This window comes from Sturnira hondurensis, unplaced genomic scaffold, assembly GCF_014824575.4.
Source record: "Sturnira hondurensis isolate 20B ecotype Veracruz unplaced genomic scaffold, ASM1482457v3 Scaffold0022566, whole genome shotgun sequence".
Taxonomy (NCBI): Eukaryota; Metazoa; Chordata; class Mammalia; order Chiroptera; family Phyllostomidae; genus Sturnira; species Sturnira hondurensis.
The window spans coordinates 19502392-19524254 of record NW_028095197.1 but is presented as its reverse complement, the minus strand read 5'-3'; the positions used below and the strand labels follow the sequence as shown (position 1 = coordinate 19524254).

The 21863-nt window shown below is 43.3% G+C and overlaps 1 protein-coding gene across 1 annotated transcript in view; it reads left to right on the top strand.

Moving 5' to 3' along the window:
- Window positions 1-21863, top strand: part of SUSD1 (sushi domain containing 1) — a 100081-nt gene that overhangs the window by 58959 nt on the left and 19259 nt on the right. The window contains exons 10-12 of the mRNA XM_037035814.1: window positions 1283-1475; window positions 8510-8601; window positions 9807-9993. Coding sequence (XP_036891709.1) covers window positions 1283-1475; window positions 8510-8601; window positions 9807-9993 — 472 coding nt within the window. The remainder of the gene's footprint in view (window positions 1-1282; window positions 1476-8509; window positions 8602-9806; window positions 9994-21863) is intronic.

The following is a 21863-nucleotide window of genomic DNA, read 5'->3' as shown; positions in this document are numbered from 1 at the left end:
TGTGTAGACTGAACCATATGAAGTTGAGGATGAGAACGGCTGTAGAAACGCAGGCTGCAGAGTAGTGAGATTTTCTCAGGCAGATGTCAGCAGTCTGAATGCACATGTGAGGAAGTCCAACGTCTGGGCAGACCCAGAATTTTCAGTTTTTTCAAATGGGTGAAATTGAGAACAAAGGGCAAAGGCATTGAGGGTATTGGGGAAGAAAATGGTCGATGTGACAAAAGATGATGGCTGAGATAGGTGGGGAAGACGAGGATGGGGGTGGAAGAATATTGGTAGAAAATCTTAAGTGAGGAAAAGTTGGGGGTTTTCTTGAGAAAGATCATGTCTAAAGGGAGTGAGAATAGGGGATGCGAGGTCTTGGTGGACCAACGCCGCTGATGACAGTCTAGTTAGGGTGTGGCCATGGATCTCCATTTAAGTGGAGTGGAAGGACTTCATAGTATTGAGCTCAAGGGACGCTGAGGCCAGGTGCTGATGGCTTATGTTTAGGGTACTTTAAATTACCCGAGAAAATGCTAGAAATTGGGGGAGAGTGGAGTTTCCCAGTGAGTCCTGTGTCAGGGTCCTGGGTGACTGTGGGACAATGCCCGTGATGAGGAGGGAGGGGGCAGGACACCGGATGGCATAAGCATCAGAGGAAGCAGTGAACACACGGACATTTAGCTAAAAGCACACCGATCAATCGAGGGCTGCTCATATTACTTCTGGGACCAGCAGATATATTTGCCCGTATAAATCCCCACATCGTACCGGCCACTTGAGTCAGCAATGGATCGAGTTAACAGTGGATGATGACTCCACAGCCCAAAAGCTCTCTTACAGCAGAGCTCAGCTGAAAGAGCAAGTGAAGTGCGGACCACGGCACGGCTACTTCGGATGCACAGTTTGCAGTAGTTCTCGTAAAGTTTAAAAACTGTTCCCTGAGGCTTATCTAAGAAATCCTTAGGAATGAACAGAATTTAAAATAGTCTTGCCCAGTAGCCCCAATGCCGATTACCATCTGTTCGTCTGGGATGAAGTTATACATGTGAAGCTCAGTCTGCAGTTGTTTGAGGGGGAAGTTGCATAGAATAGGTAGGGCAGCTTTGTAAGGTCCTTCCCCCGTTTAGCTTGCTGTTGTATTAGATAGAACTCTGCTATAACATACTCTACTCAAATATAAGTGTGAGGACAAACAGAAGGAACCTTCTTGCTCTATCTTTGTTTTGCTTCTAATCTAGATATCTGCAAACCAACAGAAAATGTAATGCAACCATTTCTTTTAATCTCATGACAGTTTAAAATTGTGGGCCGAAGAAGGTATCTGAGTGATTTTTATCACGCAGTATCATTTAACTTCACAACGGGGGAACGAGCTTCGGTCGTGTGTTTAGACCTGTACCCAGCAGCCGATTATACAGCAAACATCACCCTGTGGGGATCTCCCGAACCGCACTCAGTGCAGGTGACGATTACAACTGCACCAGCAGGTGGGTGTGTGTGCCCTTCTGTTTTGTAGCTCAGGACAACAAGTGAGATACGTGAATTGTGCAATGTGGAGGAGCATAGGGAATGCTGGGAGCCAAGAGACTTCAGTTCTAAGTTCTAACAAACTACCGACTTTGTCTGGAGTTCAGGGTGCCTGAAACTTACGACCTGTCGCCTTCCCCACAGGGGTTCTGGCTCCTGTGATATCTCAGCCTCTGTAAGTTACCCAGCAGTCTGGAGCCCACCACCTGTGAATTGAGACCTAATTCAGGAAATCTCTTTTAATGGGGTTACTTGGATTCAGTCTGGCACTTGGCTTCCCATTTATTGTGGGGTACCCCACCCACAAAGAAAGGAGGGAAATTCACTTTCCTTGGAAATTTTAGAACTTGGCAGTGTTGGCTCCAGATCTTTCTTGGTGCCCATCCCAAGTCGTTAGAACCTTTTCATTTTCTTTTCTCCTTTGCACCCTGTTTCTACCCACCCTCCCCCATCGCAGATGATCTTTATCTTTTTTTAAAAAAGATTTTATTTATTTAAATTTAGAGGGGAAGGGAAGGAGAGGGGAAGAGAAATATCAGTATATGGTTGCCTCTTGTGAGTGCCCTGCTGGGAACTGGCCTGCAACCCAGGCATGTGCCCTGACTGGGAATCGAACCACGATCCTTTGGTTCGTAGGCCCGCGCTCAATCCACTGAGCTACTCCAGCCAGAGTGATCTTTATCTCTTTAGTGAAAGAGCCTCCTTCCTTTGTGGGCAGGGTACCCCCCAATATAGTAGTAAGAGCAGGAATCTCTTCAAGTGACGTGGCCCCTCACAGGCCCCTGTCACAGTCCCAATTTTCTCTTCTTTCCTCTTCTTTCCTCTGTTTCCAGAAAGACCCCAGGAATCACTTTATGGAGCGCCTCGCCAGTGAGTCCTGCTGCCTGGTTTGGAGGTTTCCCATTTGTCTCCCCTGGACAATTACCCCCAGCTGATCCTTGAGCTGTTGTTAAGTTTCTGGAACTTCTGCTTTCACGGGTCTAATGAATCAGGAAGTGCCCAAGCCACACCTTTTCTAAGAACTGCATTTCTAAGACTTGAAGGGCCTGTGCTTCGGCAGAGAACTGGCAGAGAACTGGAGCGTTCCTTCCTGCCACTGCGTCCTTCTCTGCAGCAGAGATAGGGCACCGGTGGTCCACTTCCCTCTGCTGTCCTGTGGGCGGAGCTTTCAGCGCACAAACTTCCATCCTAGTGGTTTCTGTTCCTTCTTTAGTCCCTGGCTCATATGTTTTGCTAGACTGTAATACTTTCCTTCCCTACATTTGCTTTTTGTTTTCACACTTAGATTTTGGTTCTCCTAGCGTGTTACTTTGGATTCTGCTGGTGAGCTAGCTCTCTGCAGAAAGAGAGAAAACGATACCAGAGAGTTCTGGATCCACCCAGATCATCCAGTGTTCGAATAAATCCCGCCCATTTTACTTTCATTAGGAGGTGTCTATTTCTATTCCATTCAGCCTCTAACCCAGGCCTGGGCCGGGTAATTGCCATCCCTCCCCGGATTCCCTATTATTTTAATACAGCTCGGTTTTTCTGCACTTTCTCTTCAAGGTCTCCCTCCCTGCATTTCCCAGGCTTCCTTCTAGCCTCGTCTCTACCTGCTCTTCCCTCTACAAGAACAATGTAGTGGAGACAACTGTACTTGAACAACAATTAAAAAAAAAAAGAACAATGTCACCTTGAAACTAATTTGATGATGCTTCAAGAAGTCTACACTGATTTTTCAAATATTTCTCTTTTTAAAATGTCCACATTTTCTGTAACTACATAGTGTCACAATGCCACTTTGAGGATTCCCCATTAATGCTCATTTGGGGTTCCCTACCGAAAACTTTAAGAGGACCCTTCTTGATAGAATAATGCCTGAACCTGGGCACCTTTGGGAGGAGAGTCATTTTAGTCTGTTTTTTAATATAGTCCTATTCTTCTTCTCTTTGGCCATTTGGAGCCACTTCCTCAGACCCAGTAAATATTCCTGTCTTTTCTAGTCTCTTTAGAGGGGTCGTATTTGGGTATATCCCCCTTTTCCTTGTCATGGTTTCTGAGCAGGGCCAATAGGAGCTCAAATTTCCTTCTCTTTGATGTTATTTCCTTTATTTTATTGTCTCCTAATCTCTTCTTCTTTGCAAGACTAAAACCTGGTATGTGAAAGAATTTCATTCGTTTTTCAGAGACTGGGCAAATCTTTCCAGGAACAGAGGGTTCTAGGCACACACCTTTGTGACTGCTTAGCGTTTGAGTCTGTGATAATTCCACTGCACTCGATCTACTTCAACCTGAGACCCATCCCTGCTGTAGAATCCCCCCCGGCAGGGTCTCAGGTACACAGACGGAGAGGCTCCAGTGGCTATTTCCCAGGCTGAAATTGGAGGAAAGATGACTACTTCTTAGTCTTAACCATCCATTAATATGACATTAAAAAAAGCTAACTACAAGGTGTTGTTTTTAAATTGTATTCCCTTGTAACTTTTTAATTTGGTATAATTTCAGAGTTCTCGCCCTTGTTGTCTCATTCTTCTGCCTTCCCTGCCTGTCTCTCTTCCAGAACTAAATCCTGTGTGGCCATACGGTGTTTCGTCATGGTTTGGATTCTGTTCCCTAATACTTTCTTTAGAGTATTTATGCTCCAATGTTCACAAGTTATATTCATTTATAGTTTTCTCTCTTTCTATGTACTTCCCCTAAGTTGCCCCTTGGACAAAGCTCAGCTGCTCATAGACTCCTCTGGAGAACAACATTCCCTGAGTTCTTGCGTGTTTCACACTTCCCTGTGGCCTCAACACATGGGAGATAGTGTGGCTGGATATAAAAATCTTGGTTCACACTTGCTTGACTGGAGTTTCCTTAAAATTCAGTTCTATTATTACCTTGCTTTTTACTTAGCTTTTGAGAAGTCTGATGCAGCCCCCCCCCCCTTTTTTCTGTTGGATCTTATTTATTTACTTGAATGAAGATGCTGAGGATTTTTCTTTATCTTTAGAGTCTAATAGTTTTACTTGAATTGGTTGTTCTAGATGAGTTTTCTCAGTTATCTTGTAGGCCCTTTTAGTATTTATATTTCTAATTTTTGTAAAGTTATATTGGATTATAATTTGAAATGTTAACTATTTCAGTGTTTTTCTTCTTTAGAGACTTTAATTATACACATGTTGGATCTTTGTGTCCCATTTCAAGCACTTTAAAATAGTTTTTACTTCTGTTTACTCTCATTTTAAGTCTTTTTGGTTTTTTCTTCCTGTGTTTCTCCAATGCCTCTTATTAAAATTTTCTTCTAATCTGCCCTACTTTGGGCACCACGGCATTTCGACTTTATTTCTGATATTAATTAGTCTTTTCCTTTTGTTTCTTTCCTGAATTCAGTCACTTTTGGTTTTTTCTTCCCCACTTTTTATCCATTTCTGTTCTTAGTTTTTGAATTTCTCACTCAAGGTGTTTTCTTCATATCCCCAATGCTTGTTTGGGGATATTTATTTCAGTTACACATTTTTTCTAGTATGTGGGTTTATTTTTTTAACAATGTGGAGTTTTTCACAAGCTGAAATGCTTTGATTATATATATTTTTTCTTTCTAATGTCTGTTAATTCCACAGACGGAGTTGGTAATTTAGGAGGATCAATAAGATTTCTAGGTTAAGAGTGCCCTCTTCTGGACACTTCTTGAATGAAGTGCACGTCCTTTAAAGAATATGTTTATTGCTTTTTAAAAATATACATTTTATTGATTTTGCCATTACAGTTGTCCCATTCCCCCCCTTCACTCCCCTCCACCTTGCACACCCCTCCGCCGCCATTCCCCCCGTTTCATTCATGTCCATGTGTCACAAGTTCTTTAGTTTCTGTAGTTCCCATAGTATTGCTTTTTGGTGAGGGCGGGATGAATTTGTGTGTTCTCCTCCTATTTGGCATTCTTTTTTGCTTTGTGGGATCTTGCATTCCCCCCCCTTCTTCCTGTAACCACTCAGTCTCTTGAGTGGTCCGTTCACTCCTCTCTCCCAGAGGCAGTGCCTGCCTCATACTCCTGCCTGGGATCCCGCAGGCTTTTCCTTCCTTGTCCGTCTGCCATTAGTCCTCGCTGTACCAGGTCTCTTTTTCAGTGCTTTCACAGTTAGGGTAGAATTTCTCTTTCTTGGAATAAGATTTCCAGCCCATTCAGGGGTCCTTTGTTTGTCTCTTCCCTTTCACATGTCTCTTCTAGAACTCTCCTCACTCTCTAGAATGGGATGTGGTAGATTGGGAGAGAGCTTTGCTGGAATTTGGCATTAATTTTTGTTTCCTTAAAGAGTAATTTAAAGTTTGTAGTGTTCTTTGTCTTGCAGTTCTGATGACCACATTGGTTTCATGTTGTTTTATTCCCCTCCCTGTGCATCCAAAGAATAGATGTGTAAACTTATCACATTCCAAGAGGGCCACACCGCCATTGGAAGTACAATGCATTACATTTGTAGATTAATTAGTGGAGAACTGATGTCTTTTCATTTGTGAGTCTTCCCATTTATGCATGTGGCATTTCTCTCTTTATTGTTTTCCTTTATGTCCTTCAGGGAAAAAATTGTTTTTAAATCTTAATGTAAGTGTTGGACATTTCTAGTTAGATTTATTTCTAGGTATTGGAAGTGTGTTCACGGTGTCCTTTCTTATGAATATGGGTCATTTAATTTTTCTATTGTCCTTTATTTGGTGTGTTACTTTTCGGTGGCTGGTATGACAACTAACTGCAGATTTAGTGGCTTACAACAAGATGAATGTATTATTTTATAATTCTGGAGGCCAGAAGTCTGGATCAGTTTCACTGGGTTAAAATTAAGATGTCAGCAGGCTTATGTTCATTCTGGGGGCTTGAGGGGAGAATCTGTTTCTTTGCTCTTTGCAGCTTCTAGAGCCTGCGGGCATTCCTGGGCTGGTGGTCCTGTTCTCTTTCAAGCTCGTCAGTTTAACCTCTGCTTTTGTCCTTAAATCTCTAACCCTGACTGTCTGCCTCTGACAAGGATGCTTGTACTACCGTGGGCTCCTCTGGCTAATCCAGACCATCTCCCCGTCTTAATTACATTTACAAAGTCCTTTGTCCTGCGATGCAGCCTGGTCACAGATGCCAGGGGCCAGGATGCCAGGATGAGGACACCTGGGCATGGGGGCACATTATTCAGCTCTCCATGCTTGTTCTTGCAGCTACATAGAAAACTATGAGTTTTTCTGTGTTCTTGTGTGTGGGTACAGCTTGCCAAACTCCTATTATTTGTATTTGTTTTTCTGTCTTCAAGCCATTTCACATTTGTTTTTCAGTTGATTCTCTTAGACTTACTGGCAATTGCATCATTTGGTCTTTTTCTTACTGGTATTTAGAGCTCTTTTTCTTCTTGCCTCTTTCTGATTGTCTAAAGTCCTCTGACTAATGCTAAGTGATAGCTATGAGACCATGCATCCTTGTATTGCTCTTAACTTCACTAGGAATTTTTCTGTTGTTTTATGGAGTGTGTTTTATAAGCCTAGTAGTTTCTAATAAACACTCTTTAAAATTAAGGTGTTTCTATGAAATTAAATCCTAGTTTACTAAGATTGTTAGTCAAGAATGGATATTACTAGTCATTGTAATGATAAAAATAACCCCATGGTTTTTCTCTTTCACTCTATGAATAGCTTTCCCAATAACGATCATCTCTGTATTCCTGGAAGAAAGCCCCCTGATCACGATGTATTGTTGTTTGAATGTACTGCTGACTTCTATTGGCTCATATTTTATTTTGGATTTCTTGTATTTAATAAGTGAGTTTAGCCCAGTGTGGTTTAATGATTGGTTGTGCCATCCTTGTACACTTTGGGCATGTGGGTATCTCGTCGTACTGAATGAACTGGGACACTCACCTTCTTATACGGAAAGGTCTGGAGCTATTTGAATAGTATTGGAGTTACTTCCTTTTCATGAAGTTTCATCGGTGTGGGGTTCCTTGCACCACTGCCGCTGGTCTCCAAAACCACCTGTACCCAGGAGTGAGGTCAGGTTATCCTGACTCATCCATGCTTTCTTACTTTATCTTAACAACAGTTAGAGTCGAGCAAGTAACCTGCGGAACAGGTTTTATTTGGGCAGAGCTGCCCAATCCATAAAAGACTCTCACATCAACCAACTTGGCTTCGTTTGTAGGAACCCGTCAGGCCTGGCTTGGCTCCCATGAATCGATCTTTCTTCCCCTCCCCTCCCCTCTTCTTTCTCCCTCCCTTCTTTCCCTTCGTGCTGTTCAAGTTATTTCTCACTTAGTAATCATCACTGTTCCTATGACACTTCTTAGCAAGCCCGTCCTACTAGTTCCAGTTTAGGGACAAAGGTAATTGTGGAAGGCAGTAAACCTCTGATATCAGAGGTTTGAAAATAGGCTTTATTTTAAAAACCTTGTGTGTGTGTTTTGGGGGGGGGGGGCTGTGCCTCTACATAACACCATACCAGATCTGAAATAACCTTTAGCTGGATTACCATGAGACGGAGCAGAGGTTCCGGCCATAAGAGATGAGGAAGCACAGACAGAGGTAACCCTTCCCGCTTCCCGTCACGAATAGCCTGACTGCCTGAGACAGGAGTACTCAGTCCCGCCGAGCGATTGGAGTGGAGCGATTCTCAACTTTGTGCCAAAACGTTTCCCTCCACTCAGAATTTCAGACTGATGCTTATTTGTATAAGTGACATTGTCCAAGGCAGGTACAGTGAGTTGCCGTCTTGACTTGGGGTAAACCAAAGGAATGAACTTAGTAAACCAAAGGAGTTTGTAGTGCATAAATAGACTGAAATGATTTTTAAGAGGGATGCTTCAGTTGGGCATCTTGTAACCCTAAATCTTTCATTAGCACCGAGTTTACGTAACGATAGAAGTAGAAGCCGTGCTCCCACCACTGATTTGTAAATTAAAATACCGCCAACATTGTCCCAGGTGAAAATGCTTATCCTTGGAAAACTTTTAATGAAAAGATAGTAGATTTGTATTGATTGCTCATTCTTTTCTCCCTGCAGTGAAACAGACCATCAGTAACATTTCAGTATTTAATGAGACCTGCTTGCGATGGAGAAATATGAAGATAGCTGGTATAGAGGAAATGTATTTAGTAAGTTGCTGACAGTTTCTCTATTCATGGGTATTGGCTGTGCGGGAGGTTTGAAAAATATCAACATACCTAAACATCAACGTATATAGCTGCCATTATCCGTAGAAGAATCACAGTGACAGGTACAACCAGAAGCAATCAAAGGGGCACTTCTGCTGCATTTTTGACAACAGAGACCCCGGGGACTGGCGAGAAAGCCAGGAGAGGGTTTTCGGTGCGCACGGCCTGGTGTCCCGGCAGGATCCGTGGAGGGATCCAGAGGCTTTGGTCTGTGTCTCTCCACACCAATGTCCCCAACGAGGGTCTCGACGTATTGTCTGGAGAGTCTAGGGGAGCTCTGGGGCTAGACGTGGTTGTCAGCAAGAAAGGGAAATCCCATGGGGTGAGCTGGTATTAGAAGGAATTAAATAGAGAGAAGTGCGCGTTTACTGGCCCAGGCACTGGGATGTTGCGGGAAGGTGTAAGGAAGGTCAGAAGGGGACGGGCAGAGGGGGAAAGCCCTGTCCAGGTTTCACCAGACCAGTTTAGAGTATTCTAATCCACGGCCTGCTTTGGAGAAGCCTTGGTTCAGATCTTACTGTTTTTCCTAGGAAACTGTCCTTTGGCCTTGCTCCTAAAATTTTGCCAATAGATTTTCACATTGGGCCTGCATATTGCCATAATTGGGTTCTCAATCTTTTGTGCATTTGTTATAAAACTATATTTAGCATACTGATAATATTATGACTATAATGTATAGGGTATTGTAACTCTAATCTCTACTTACTGTTGTATTTCACTTTTTGTTTTTTAACTGACTTGCTCAAGGTCACCCAGCTGGTGATGTAGTCGGGCAGGGGTCAGAGGGCATGTCGGTCTGACCCCCAAAGCCCATGTTGTTTTTTCTTTTTTTAAAGATTTTGTTTATTTGTTTTTAGAGAGAGGGAAAGGAAGGGAGAGAAACATCCATGGGTTGCCTCTCACATGCCTTCAACCAGGGACCTTGCCCACAACCCAGGCATGTGCCCTGACTGGGAATCAAACCAGTGATCTTTTGGTTTGCAGGCCAGTGCTCTATCCACTGAGCCACATCAGTCAGGGCTGTATTTCACTTTCTGAAGGCACTTTAGAGTCAACAGCAAGAGAGTTCATGAGAAAGGTGAGGATCTAGGCGTTCCAAGTCTGTCAAGCTAATAGTTCACCTCGTGAACTTTTCTGTGTTTCAGCTCCACATTCAGGGCCAGAGGTGGTATCAGAAGGAATTTGCCCATGAAATCACCTTTAATGTCACTACCAGGAGCCAGGCTCCGGAGATGTGCTTGGACCTGCGTCCAGGTACCAACTACAGCGTCAGCATTCAGGCGTTGTCTTCTGCACGTCCCGTGGTCATCTCTCTGACAACCCAGATAACAGGTAAGGCTCAAATAAAGGCCCTTGGATGAACGAAGTCACCATGGAGCTGGAGAAAGAGGAACACTGTTCCTTTTTATCATTCTATAATGAACTTTAAGAAAGAGAGGAAGAAGGCCATGGAATTGGAGAGGGATGGGAAGGGGCCTGCCATGGCGGCTGTTTTATTTCTTACAAAGATATCTGAAACCAAATGTTATCATCGGTTACACTGTGGGCAATGTGTACATGAACCTTGGTTGAATTCCTTCTGGATATTTGGACTATTAAAAATATTTCATACTTAAGCCCTGGCTGGTGTAGCTCAGTGGATTGAGCGCGGGCTGCCGAACCAGAGGATCGCGGTTCAATTCTCAGTCAGGGCACATGCCTGGGTTGCAGGCCAGTTCCCTGCAGGCCAACTCCCAGCAGGGGATGCACAAAAGGCAACCATACATTGATGTTTCTCTCCCTCTCTCCTTCCCCTCTAAAGATAAATAAATAAATAAAATCTTAAAAAAAATTTCATACTTAAAAAGAATTTTTCCTATTACTGTTCCTATTGTTTCTCAGCAACATATTTGTGTTTCTGTTGCAAGTGCCTTAAGACTAGTTTTCTCAGCCCTGGCTGGGTGACTCAGTTGGTTGGAGCATCATCCCCCATCATCCTCTACGCCAGGGGCGACAAACTCATTTTCATCAGGGGCCCCATCAGCCTGGTGGTTGCCTTCAGAGGGCCAAATGTAATTTTAGGACTGTATACATGTAACTACTCTTTAACTAGGGGCAAGGAGCTCTGTGCTGCTGCCAGGTAGAAACAAGGTGCCGGGCCGGATTCGGCCTGCTGGCCTTGTGTTTGGCACCTGCACAGTATACCAAAAGGTTGTAGGTTCTAGCCCCATTCAGGGCACGTATCTGGGTTGCGGGTTTGACCCCCAGTTGGGGGGAATTTGGGAGGCAACTGATGGATGATTTTTTCTTCCCACGGATGTCTCTCTCTCTTTCTCTCCATCTCTGTCTAATATCAATGACCATATCCTCAGGTGAGGATAAAAAATAGTTTTAGGTCAGGGAAAAACTCTTGGCAGTCTCACTCCGGCCCCTAGCAGGTTCCCTTTCCACTCATTTTCTTGTCTCTCTCACATCTGGGCTACCCTTCCTTCCACATACTCTGAGCAGAACATTAGCTTCTTCTTTTTTATTTCACCGAGAAGTAAATTAGAAGTGATCAGGCGAGGACTCGCCGCTCCCAGGTTTCCCTTTGCGCCCTGTATGCGGAGCCATGCGTTTGGTCTTCTCGCTTGCCCTGCTCCCCAGACGGGTGCCTTGGATCCCGTCCCTTCTCGCTTAATCATCACTTCTTTCCAGTATAGTTAGTCTTGACACTGCACAAGAAGGTTGTAAGGTCTCCCTTTCGAATGAAAGCAAAGAAAAATAAACACACTTCCTTTGATCCCTTATTTTCTCCGGCTCCTTTGTCTTCTCTCAGCCCCACTTCACAGAGAGAAATGTCCATTGTGCAGGCTCCACATCCTTACCTCTGTTCTCCCTTTAAATGGCTCCGATTTGGAAGCTTTTCCCTTCACTGGTTTGCTGAAAGGGTCTCCATCTTGTAGAATCCACTGGCCAATTTCATTCTTACCTTTTTTTTTCCCCTACAGCATCTGACATTTCTCTCCTTAGAATACCTTTTATCTTGGCATTTGGTTTCTCCTACCTGTCTGGCTATTCCTTCTCAATCTTCTTTGGTAGCTCCATCTACTTAAAAAATTATTACATTTACAACAACAACAAAACAAACAAACAAGCAAAATATGACCAATGACACTCAAATATGGAACAGGCTGACCGGGTCCAGAGGGGAGAGGGGAGAGAATCACAGGGGAAAAGGGGAAGGACTCACATGAATAAGTATAAAGGACACATGGACAATAATAACTAAGGTGGGGGGTGGAAATGGGAGGGAGGTGGGGAGCACTGGGGGGGCAGGGCTGGGAATATAAAACAGAAAACTGTACTTGAATAAGAATTAAATAAAAAAATAAACATAAACATAAAAAAATTAAATTTTTAAAAAATTTCAAAAAATTATTACATTTACTGGGGTGACATTGGTTAACAGGGTATATAGGTTTCAAGTGTACAATTCCGTAACACATCATCTGTAAATTGCATTGTATATTTACCACCCAAAGTCAAAACTCCCTATGTCACCATCTATTTGACCCCGTTTACCCTTCACTACCTCCCTCCCACCCCTCTTGCCCCTGCTAACTACCATACTATTGTCTGTGTCTGGGAGATTTTGTTTGTTTGTTTGTCTGCCTTGTTTGTTCACTTGTAGCTTTCAGTTTTATATCCCAAATATGAGTGAAATCATGGTTCTTGACTTTTTCCATCTGACTGATTATATCTGACTGATTATGCTAAGCACAATACTCTTACGATCCATCTATATTATTGTAATTGGCAGTATTTCATCTTTTCTTGTGACTTAGTAGTATTCTGTGGTGCATATATACTATATCTTCTTTATCCAATCATCTATTAGGCACTGAGTAGCAGGTTGGATCAAAAAACAAAACCCAACCCTATGCTGCTTTCGAGACACATCTTAGCTGCAAAGACAAATACAGACTTAAAGTGAAAGGGTAGAAAATGATTCTCCAAGCCAATGGCATCCAGAGAAAAGTGAGTGCAGCTGCACTCATATCTGAAAAAATAGATGTCAAGATTAAAAAGTAACAAGGGACAAAGATGGACATTCCATAATGATGAAGGTGACAAATCATCGAGAAGACATAACACTCGTCAATAGGTATGCACTCAGGGAGCACCAGACTATATACAGCAACTACCTAAAGAACGAAAAGGAGAAACTGGCAAAGACACAGTTATAGTAGGTGACCTAAATCCCATTGACAGCTGTGGATAGTTCATCTAAACAGAAGATTAATAAGGAAACACCAGCCTTCAGTGACACATTAGACGAAATAGGCATGGTCGGCACTTATAGACCTTCTCATCCCAGAATACCAGGTTACTCATTCTTCCCCAGTGCACATGGAACAGTCTCAAGGGCAGATCGTATGTGCTGGGACATGAAACTAGACTCACCAAATTCAAGAAGACGGAAATCACACCAAGCACATCCTCCAACCACAGTGCTTTGAAATTGGAAATCAAATGTGAAAAGAAAGCAGGAAAGGACACAAATATGTGGAGAATAAACAATAGACTACTAAAGAACGACTGGGTCAGAGAAAAAAATAAAAGGAGAACTCAAAAGATGCATAGAGACAAATGAGAATGGCAATTTGATACAAGAAAGCTTTGGGGATGCGGCAAAAGCAGTGATAATAAGAGGGAAGTTTGAGTCATCAAGGGCCTATCTCGAGAAGCAAGAAAAATCCCATTAAACAACCTAACATTACATTTTTAAAAATTAAGGGAAGACCAATGTCACCCAAAGTCACGAGAAGGAAGAAACTAGCTCCATCTACTTTTATGGGTGCACCACCCTTTACCCCGAACCCTTGGCTCTATAGCCCCCCAGCCTTTTCTCTTCCTTTCTCTTTGTTATCAACTCCTTCTGCCTAGGTGATCTCTACCAGTCTCATGGCTATAAATATTAGCATATGCTGAGTATTCTCAAATATGCATCTTAGTCCCTATGTCTCCTCTGAGTTCCAGTCTTGTATTCCACTCCTCTCCTAAACACATTCTATAGAGCGTCTAACAGGCAAATCCGACAGAGCTTTTGCTTTCTCACTTCCTTCCTCTCCCATCCAGTGACCTGTCTTGGTCATTGGCATTCTTACTTACCAACTGCTCGGGCCAAAGGAGAGTCATGATTGATTCTGCCCCTCCCAGCAAGTTCTAGTTCATCAACAAGCCCCATTGGCTTGTTTCTGAGATGTGTTCTGAATCCAACCAGTTCTCCTCACTTTTGCCTTCATCACTAGCAACGTAATCCAAGCCCGCAGCCTCTTGCTTGGACTCTGCAGTAGCCTTCTAACCGGCCTTTTCTGCTTGCACAGGTGCCTATCACCTCCCCGCTCCACCTAGTCTTAAATTTCACCAGAGTCAGAGCAATCTTTTAAAAAATGTATATGGAACGTGTCATTGGATAGCTTGAAACTGTCCAGTGAGTTTCTGTTCTGTTAGGACAGCATAAAATCCAAGTCTGCTTTCTCCTCGTGGATACTTTCTGTGCATGGTTTCTTTACAGGGTAGTCATTCAGGACTCCGCTAAAATGCTATAACCTTGGAGAGACCTCCTGCCCATCCTTTGGTAACTAACCTCCCCATTACCACCCCATCACTCTCTATCCGTTTACCCTGCTTGAATTTCTTCATAGAATGTGTTTCCAGAAACTGTTTCTTAACATGTACATGTTTACCTTCTTTCTCCTCTACCAACATAGGAGAGGTTTTAGTCCGTGTCCTGCTTTGAATCCCCAACATGCAAGGGCAATGCTAACACAGCACAGCATTAAAGTATTTTTGTGATGCGTGAATAGAGGGACAACCCAGAACTGGCCAGTGGGTGGTGCTGGTCTTGAGGAGATGCGTGGTTGGTTAAGGAAAGTTTTAGAGCTACCCTCCTAAAAAAATTCAGCACATTTCGGGGGCTGGGAAGAAAAGTAATGTTTAAGTTTTCGGGCATTCCTTCCCATGCGACTTACTCAAATGAATAGCTGTGCAGTCTCTTACTCTCTGGTCTTTGTTGTGTTTGGATGGTTTGAACTGCTGAGTCAAATGAGCATTTAATACTCTTTGAGTTGGGGGAAGAGAGTTTCATCTTGGTGTGACGATTTCTACTTTTCTGTAGCTTAAGCAATCTGTTTGTGCTTGTGGCCACCAGGGAGCACTGTTGAGCTGCTTAAATTCGTTGAGTTTGTGAGAGCATATTTTCCAAATCTTACCTTACTGTAAAGAATTTGCGGTTTTAAAAAAAGTCTAAAAATTCAAGTTAAGACCTCATGAAAGGGTAAAATGAAAAGCGCCTTCCCTTTTATAGAAAAGGAAAAAAAGGCAATCCTATATGTTGACGTGAGGAGGAACACCTGGCTGCCTGAGAGGTAGCTTTATTTGAGTTAAATTGTGAACTTCTGAATTTTACCAGAAATGTTAGGCAAGGGATTTGGGCCGGGAAATGCATCTGCTAATTTCCCAGAAGAAAAGTGAATGAATTTTCCCTCTCAGGGTCTCACATTAAACTAAATCTTAGTTGTGGGAAGCGGGTGAAAACGAGCCCTTTGCACTATTGCTGACTTCCACGGGGAGTTCTAGAAATGTTGAAGGGCAGAGGCAAGTGCTGCTGGGAAAACGGAAGAGGGTGCTCATGAGAGGGGCGGGGAGATGGAAATCTGTCCAGTAGCCTGTTTCTAAGTTTTTTTTTTATTGATTGATTTTGATTTTCAGAAAGACAAAGAAAGGGGACAGGGAGGAATTGGGGGGAGAAAGAGAGAGAGAGAGGGGGAGAGAGAAACATCAACTTGTTGTTACTCTTATTTATTCACTCATCGGTTGCTTCTTGTATGTGGCATGACTGGGGACTGAACCTTCAACCTTGGCATATCAGGATGATGCTCTAACTGACTAAGCTACCCGGCCAGGGTTGGAAAGTGTCTTTATGTCAGAAGAGTATTCATTGTGAAGGGGAGTGTCTGGTTGTGAAGATGTGGCTTTGTCCCCGAAAACTGGTGAACTTGAGAGTTTTACTAGACATGTGGAGCAAGGATGGGATTTGGCCTTGGAAAAGGAAGGAACTGATTTCCCCGAAGAAAAGTGAATGGAATCTTCCCTCTGAATGTCTTAACACGAAACTAAATCTGACCGATGGAAAGTCCTAGAAACCCCGAACCAGGGTTTGTGTGTGGCGTAGAGGGAGGGGAGGGGCATGCTGCAACTGTATTTAATTCAGCGAATGTTTATTGACTGTTTATGGACAGAGAGCCAGGCTAAGTGCCGAAGGAGATAGAACGATGAATAGAAGATCGTCCCTTCTTCCTGGGAGGCCGAGTCTCTTAACCTTATCGACGGGGGAGATGTAGCCAGCCTTGTGACGGCTGATGACTTGCAGCCTGAGCTACTGGTGTTCCCTACTGCCATCAGCGTCTACTGAACTGGCCTTGAGTGGTGGCAGGATCTGCTGGGGATGGTGCCCAGGCTTAGAAAAGAGCCACCATGGTATATTTATTTAAGTGCATTAATTCCTTGCATTTACTTGCAGTTTACAGTATAAAATTGGGACTCTGGTTTGGTTTTGGTGCAGATACATTTTTCTTCTGTTTTTGGTTCTTTTAGTCCCTTTTGGAGGATTTTAGAGGAATTTTAAACACATTCGCATTTACATTGCCTCTTTTTTCTTACTGATGTTAACAGTTTGCCTACACAGCGATACTAATCTTTTTTCTACCTGTCACAACCTGCAGCATATTCACACTTTAATTTTCTTTTTAATATCCTTTTTGACATTTAGACATTTTAAAATTTGATGTAATCAATTTTATTGATTCCTTTATGGTTTCTGCCTCTGACCCTGCCAAGAAAAGCCTGCCCCACCCTGAAATCAACTTAATTCTTATTTTCTGATGCTCCCTAATAGATTTGTTTTTCGTGTGTAATCTTAGATCCATTTGGAGTTTGTTCGGATGTACAGTATAAGGCTATATTCACCTGGTAGTAGCCCCTTTCTCCAAAAATGATCAGCCAGCTCACGGTCACCTCTGGGAAGACTGTTCATGTCAAATACAATGTGTTCGTTTATTTATTTGGGTCTCTTTCTATGTTTTAAAACAAGTTTTCAGTTGTTTGGGACACTTTCTAGATTGTTCTAGCATCTTCCATACCTTTGCCTGTCCTGTGCTTATACCTTACTCTTTCAATTACTGTAATTTTTAAAGTATCTTTAATCGATTATGCTATTACAGTTGTCCCAATTTTCCCCTTCGCCCCCCTCCACCTGCTACACCCATTCCCTCCCGTAGTTGATGTTCATGCATGTTCTTTGGCTATTCTATTACCTATATTGTTCTTAACATCCCCCTGTCTATTTTGTACCTACCAGTTTTTACTTCTTAATCCCTGCACCTTTTCCCCAATTCTCCCCATTCCCTCTCCCAGCTGATAACTGTCCACACCATCTTCAATTCTGTGTTTCTGTTCCTGTTCTGCTTGTTTGCTTAGTTTGTTTTTTAGATTCAGTTGTTGATAGTTGTGAATTTGTTGCCATTTTCATATTCATAGTTTTGATCTTCTTCTTTTTCATATAGAATGCCCTTTAGCATTTCATATAATAATGGCTTGGTGAGGATGAACTCCTTTAGTTTTACCTTATCTGGGAAGCACTTTACTTGCTCTTCAATTCTAAATGGTAGCTTTGCAGTAATCTATAGTAATACAGTAATCTAGGTTGTAGGTCCTTGCTTTTCATCACTTTGAATACTTCTTGCCAGTCCCTTCTAGCCTGCAGTTTCTTTTGAGGTCAGCTGAGAGTCTTATGGGAACTCCTTTGTAGGTAATTCTCTTTTCTCTTGCTACTTTTAAGATTCTCTGTTTATCTTTAACCTTTTGCATTTTAATTATGATGTGTATTGGTGTGGTCCTCTTTGAGTCCATCTTGTTTGGGACACTCTGGGCTACCTGGACTTGTATGTCTGTTTCCTTCACCAAATTAGGGAAGTTTTCTTTCACTATTTTTTCAAATAGATTTCCAATTTCTTGCTCTTCCTCTTCTCCTTGTAGTACCTCCATGATTCCAATGTTGGTATGTTTAAAGATGTCCCAAAGGTTCCTAAGCCTAGCCTTGTTTTTTTTATATATGTATATAATTCTTTTTTTCTTCCTGCTGTTCTGATTGAATGCTTTTTCCTTTCTTGTGTTCCAAATTGTTGATTTGATTCTCAACTTCATTCCCTCCAGTATTGGTTGCCTGTATATTTTTCTTTATTTCACTTAATGAAACCTTCATTTCTCTCTGGGTCTTTTTAATGCCATTGAAGCACCCAATGAGTTTCTGGAGCATCCTGATAACCATTGTTTTGAACTCTACATCTACGAAGTTGCTTATCTCCATTTTGTTTAGTTCTTTTTCTGGAGTTTTATTCTTTTCTTTCATTTGGGCCATATTTCTTTGTCTCCCCAACTTGGCGGCCTCCCTGTGTTTGTTTCTGTGTATAAGGTAGAGCTGCTTTGACTCCCTGTCTTAGTAGCATGGCCTATTGTAGAAAAGCATGCCTGTTAAGTTGTATGGGACAGAGCCTTAGGTAATATCCCGGACGGGGCAACCCAGGTCACTGCTCTGTTGCTCTATGCAGGGGAGTGCTCCCAGAGGGGACAGTGCCCCTGCCTGGCTTCTGGAGTTTTGTGCGGGAGGAAGCTGTCTCCTGGTACTTGCCCTTTCTCCCCATACGCCACTGGTGTTCTTCCAGCTGTTGCCTGGTGCTGAAGCTTAGAGGGGGTGGGTGTGCGTGAGTCCTAAGTCTGTTGCGGGCCCTTTAATAGGAGTCTCTTGAGGACCCCTCAGTTTCTTCCATTGCCCCAGCCCCCACTGGTTTTTATAGCCGGAAGTTATGGGGCTTATCTTCCTGGTGCTGGAACCCTGGGCTGGTTGGTATGGTCTGGGTCCAGGATCCCTCGCTCCTGAGGTATCCCTCCTGATTTTTATCCACCACATGAGATTGTCTCCACGCCCCTTTATGCTTCTCCACCTCCCCGCCCTTCCACCCCTCCCACTCATCTGGATGAATGTGGCTTCTTTAAATCCTTGGTCGTTGGACTTCCACATGGCTCAATTTTCTGAAATTCTGGGTGATACTGGTTTGGTAGTCTAGTTGGACTTTTTGCTGTTGTTGTGCACAGAGGCAAGGCATGTTTACTCACGCCTCCGTCTTGACTGAAATCTCAATTTTTGTAATTTTATAATACATTTAATATTGTTAGGACAAGTTCTCCTTTCTTTTTTTTTCTTCACACTCTTCAAAATTTTCTCACATGGCAGTCCCCATATCTTCCTTTGTCACTTGCTTCTAGGAGAGTATGGATGTTGCCAGCACCCAAGAATGATAGGGAGGGTCCCCTTCTGGGTCTTCCTTATCTTCCATGCCCAGGCTGAACGAACTACACTCTCCTGACACGGCCTACTTCTTGCCTTGAGTCTGATGCGTTTTGAATCAGCCATGAGGTGAAGGGAAGGCAGGAGAGATCTGCCAAGGACAGCGGTTGGGGGGACGGGAAAGAAGACCTTGGAAAATACAGCAGTTAAAGTTATTTAACTTTGACATGTGGCTAAGATGAGCCTAATGAAGTTCATGCTTTACCGTAGAGGGGTAAAGTAGAGTGTTTAAAATCTAAGGTAGGGAAGGCCTGGAGCAGGCGGGGCAGAGAATAGTGGAGAAGTCGCCTGGCGACTGGATCAACCGGCTGGCAGTGGCACGTGGAGAACCCAGGAGATGGAGCAGCTCCTCCAGGACAGAGCGGCCCAGCACGGGGTGGCTTCCCGCGGGGGCCATGGGGCCACCCTCGCTGGGCTGGGAGAGCACGTTCTTCTGCCGCCATTGAGGGTGTTGAGAAACGAAGTGGTTTTAGAAGGTTAACCAAGAGATTAGTGGAGCTAGAGTTGTTCATCTCAGAGAAGAGATTCAACAGCGGAATACTTTGAAAGGGCCCGAAGAGGGTACACAGACAGAAAGAGTGAACAGTTAATCTCCCTCTGGGCAGAAAACAGGAACCACGCGATGAAAACCACTTTGCTGTCACAACAAAATGAACGCAACACCGCAAAGGAAAGGGCATTTTGGCGACAGCGTGGAGGGCTGGGGGCAGCAGTACGCAGACTGGAAGGAGCACATTCCTGTTGGGCGTGGGGTAGGAGCTTCTCAAACTCCCTTCCCTCTCCCCATCCTCACCGCAGCACCCTGGCGTCGCTCCTACTCAGGCGTGTCCGTTCAGACTCTTTGTGCACACCTGTGGAAATGGCAAAGACCTTCAGCACCTTTGTGTGAGGCCTTGACCGTAAGCAAGGGCCATTCCAGGTCCTCCTAGGGTCCCTGCCAATCCCATAGGTTTAATGTATAATCTGTGCAACTATACCTGAGTGACTTTGGAAGAAATTCCAGATTTGTGCTGTTTAACAAAAGCTACAGGGGGCTCTCCCTCTCCCTCGTTGTCTTAGACATCCGCAGTGCTCAGTGGTTTGCTCCGGGCCCTCAACTTTTCTCAGAGGCATTTACGTGGTCCCCCAGCGACCGTAGCCTCTTCTCCTGATGACTGACCGCCCATCAACCCGCAGTGTGCTCCTGAGCTCTGGACCTGTATTTCTACACTTGGTCTTAGCCAAGAGGCTGAGAGGCGTTCACATGAAGTGGGTTGGCCAAAAAGTTCATTTGGTCTCCCATCCAAGTACTAACCAGGGCCGACCCTGCTTAGCTTCAAAGATCAAAAAGTTTGTATGTTTTCCCCCCCATAAGGTGGCTCTAGTAACACTTAACTGTTTTTAACTTCATTGGAATCAACTTTGTTGGACTGTATTGTGACAGCTGTCATATCAGTATGTATTAAAAAAATCACAATTGGTAAATTTCTTTGCAGCCATTTTAATAGTGAACATGGAAGAAAATATACAATATTTTCAGCATATTATGCTTTATTATTTCAAGAAAGGTACAAATGCAACTGAAATACTAAAAAAGATTTGTGCAGTATAGGGACAAGGTGCTGTGACGGATCTAACATGTCAGATGTGGTTTGTGAAGTTTCTTGGTACTGTTAACATTTTGGCCAAACCATTCTCTGCTGTGGGGCTGTCTCATGCACTGGAAGACGTTTAGCAGCACCCCCTGGGCTCTACCCACTAGAAGCCAATAGAGGGAGATAGTCCACATAGTCAAAATATCCGAATCAATAAAGTTATTGGTGAAAGTGAAAAATGTGTCTTTTACTTTATAGAAAAAAACTAAACAGATGTTTCAGCCAGCACAAAATATTTCCAGCTGTCTATCAGACAGGTCAACAAGCACTTCACACCTCACACCTAGTAGTGCGCTGCTTCTGAACTCGTCCCCCAGACCTTGACAGAAGTTATCACCACCGGCTCAGTTGCTGAAACCAAAGCCCAGATTCCTTCCCCTTCCTCGTCTTCCTCCATGTTCCGGTCCGCCTCTGTCCCAAGAGGCTCTCGCATCTCTGCGCCTCCTCCATCCTCAGGGCCACACTTGCCTCGGAACCCGGGCTCTTCTCACCTAGATCCTGAGAAAGAGAATTAAATATTCAACCAGAACAAAAAAAAGAAACAAGAATTCAAAAAGAAGAAGGATAGTATAAGAAGAGTGTGGGACATCTCCAAACATGCCAACATCCAGATCATAGGGATGCCAGAAGGATAAGAGGAAGAGCAAGAAATTGAAAACTTATTTGAAAAAATAATGAAAGAAAACTTCCCTAATTTGGTGAAGAAAATTGACATGCAAGTCCAGGAAACAGAGATTCCCAAACAAAGAGGACCACACTGATACGTATCATCATTAAAACACCAAAGGGAAAAGAGATCTCAAAAGCAGCAAGAGAAAAGCAGAGCATTATCTACAAAGTAGTTCCTATAAGACTTTCAGCTGATTTCTGAAAAGAAACTTTGCAGGCTAGAAGGGACTGGCAAGAAGTATTCAAAGTGACAAAAAGCATAGATTACTGTGTCCAGCAAAGCTACCATTTAGAATTGAAGAGCAGGTAAGTGTAAAAAAGCTTCCCAGATAAGGTAAAACTAAAGGAGTTCATCCTCACCAAGCCATTATTATATGAAATGCTAAAGGGCATTCTATATGAAAAAGAAGAAGATCAAAACTATGAATATGAAAATGGCAACAAATTCACAACTATCAACAACTGAATCT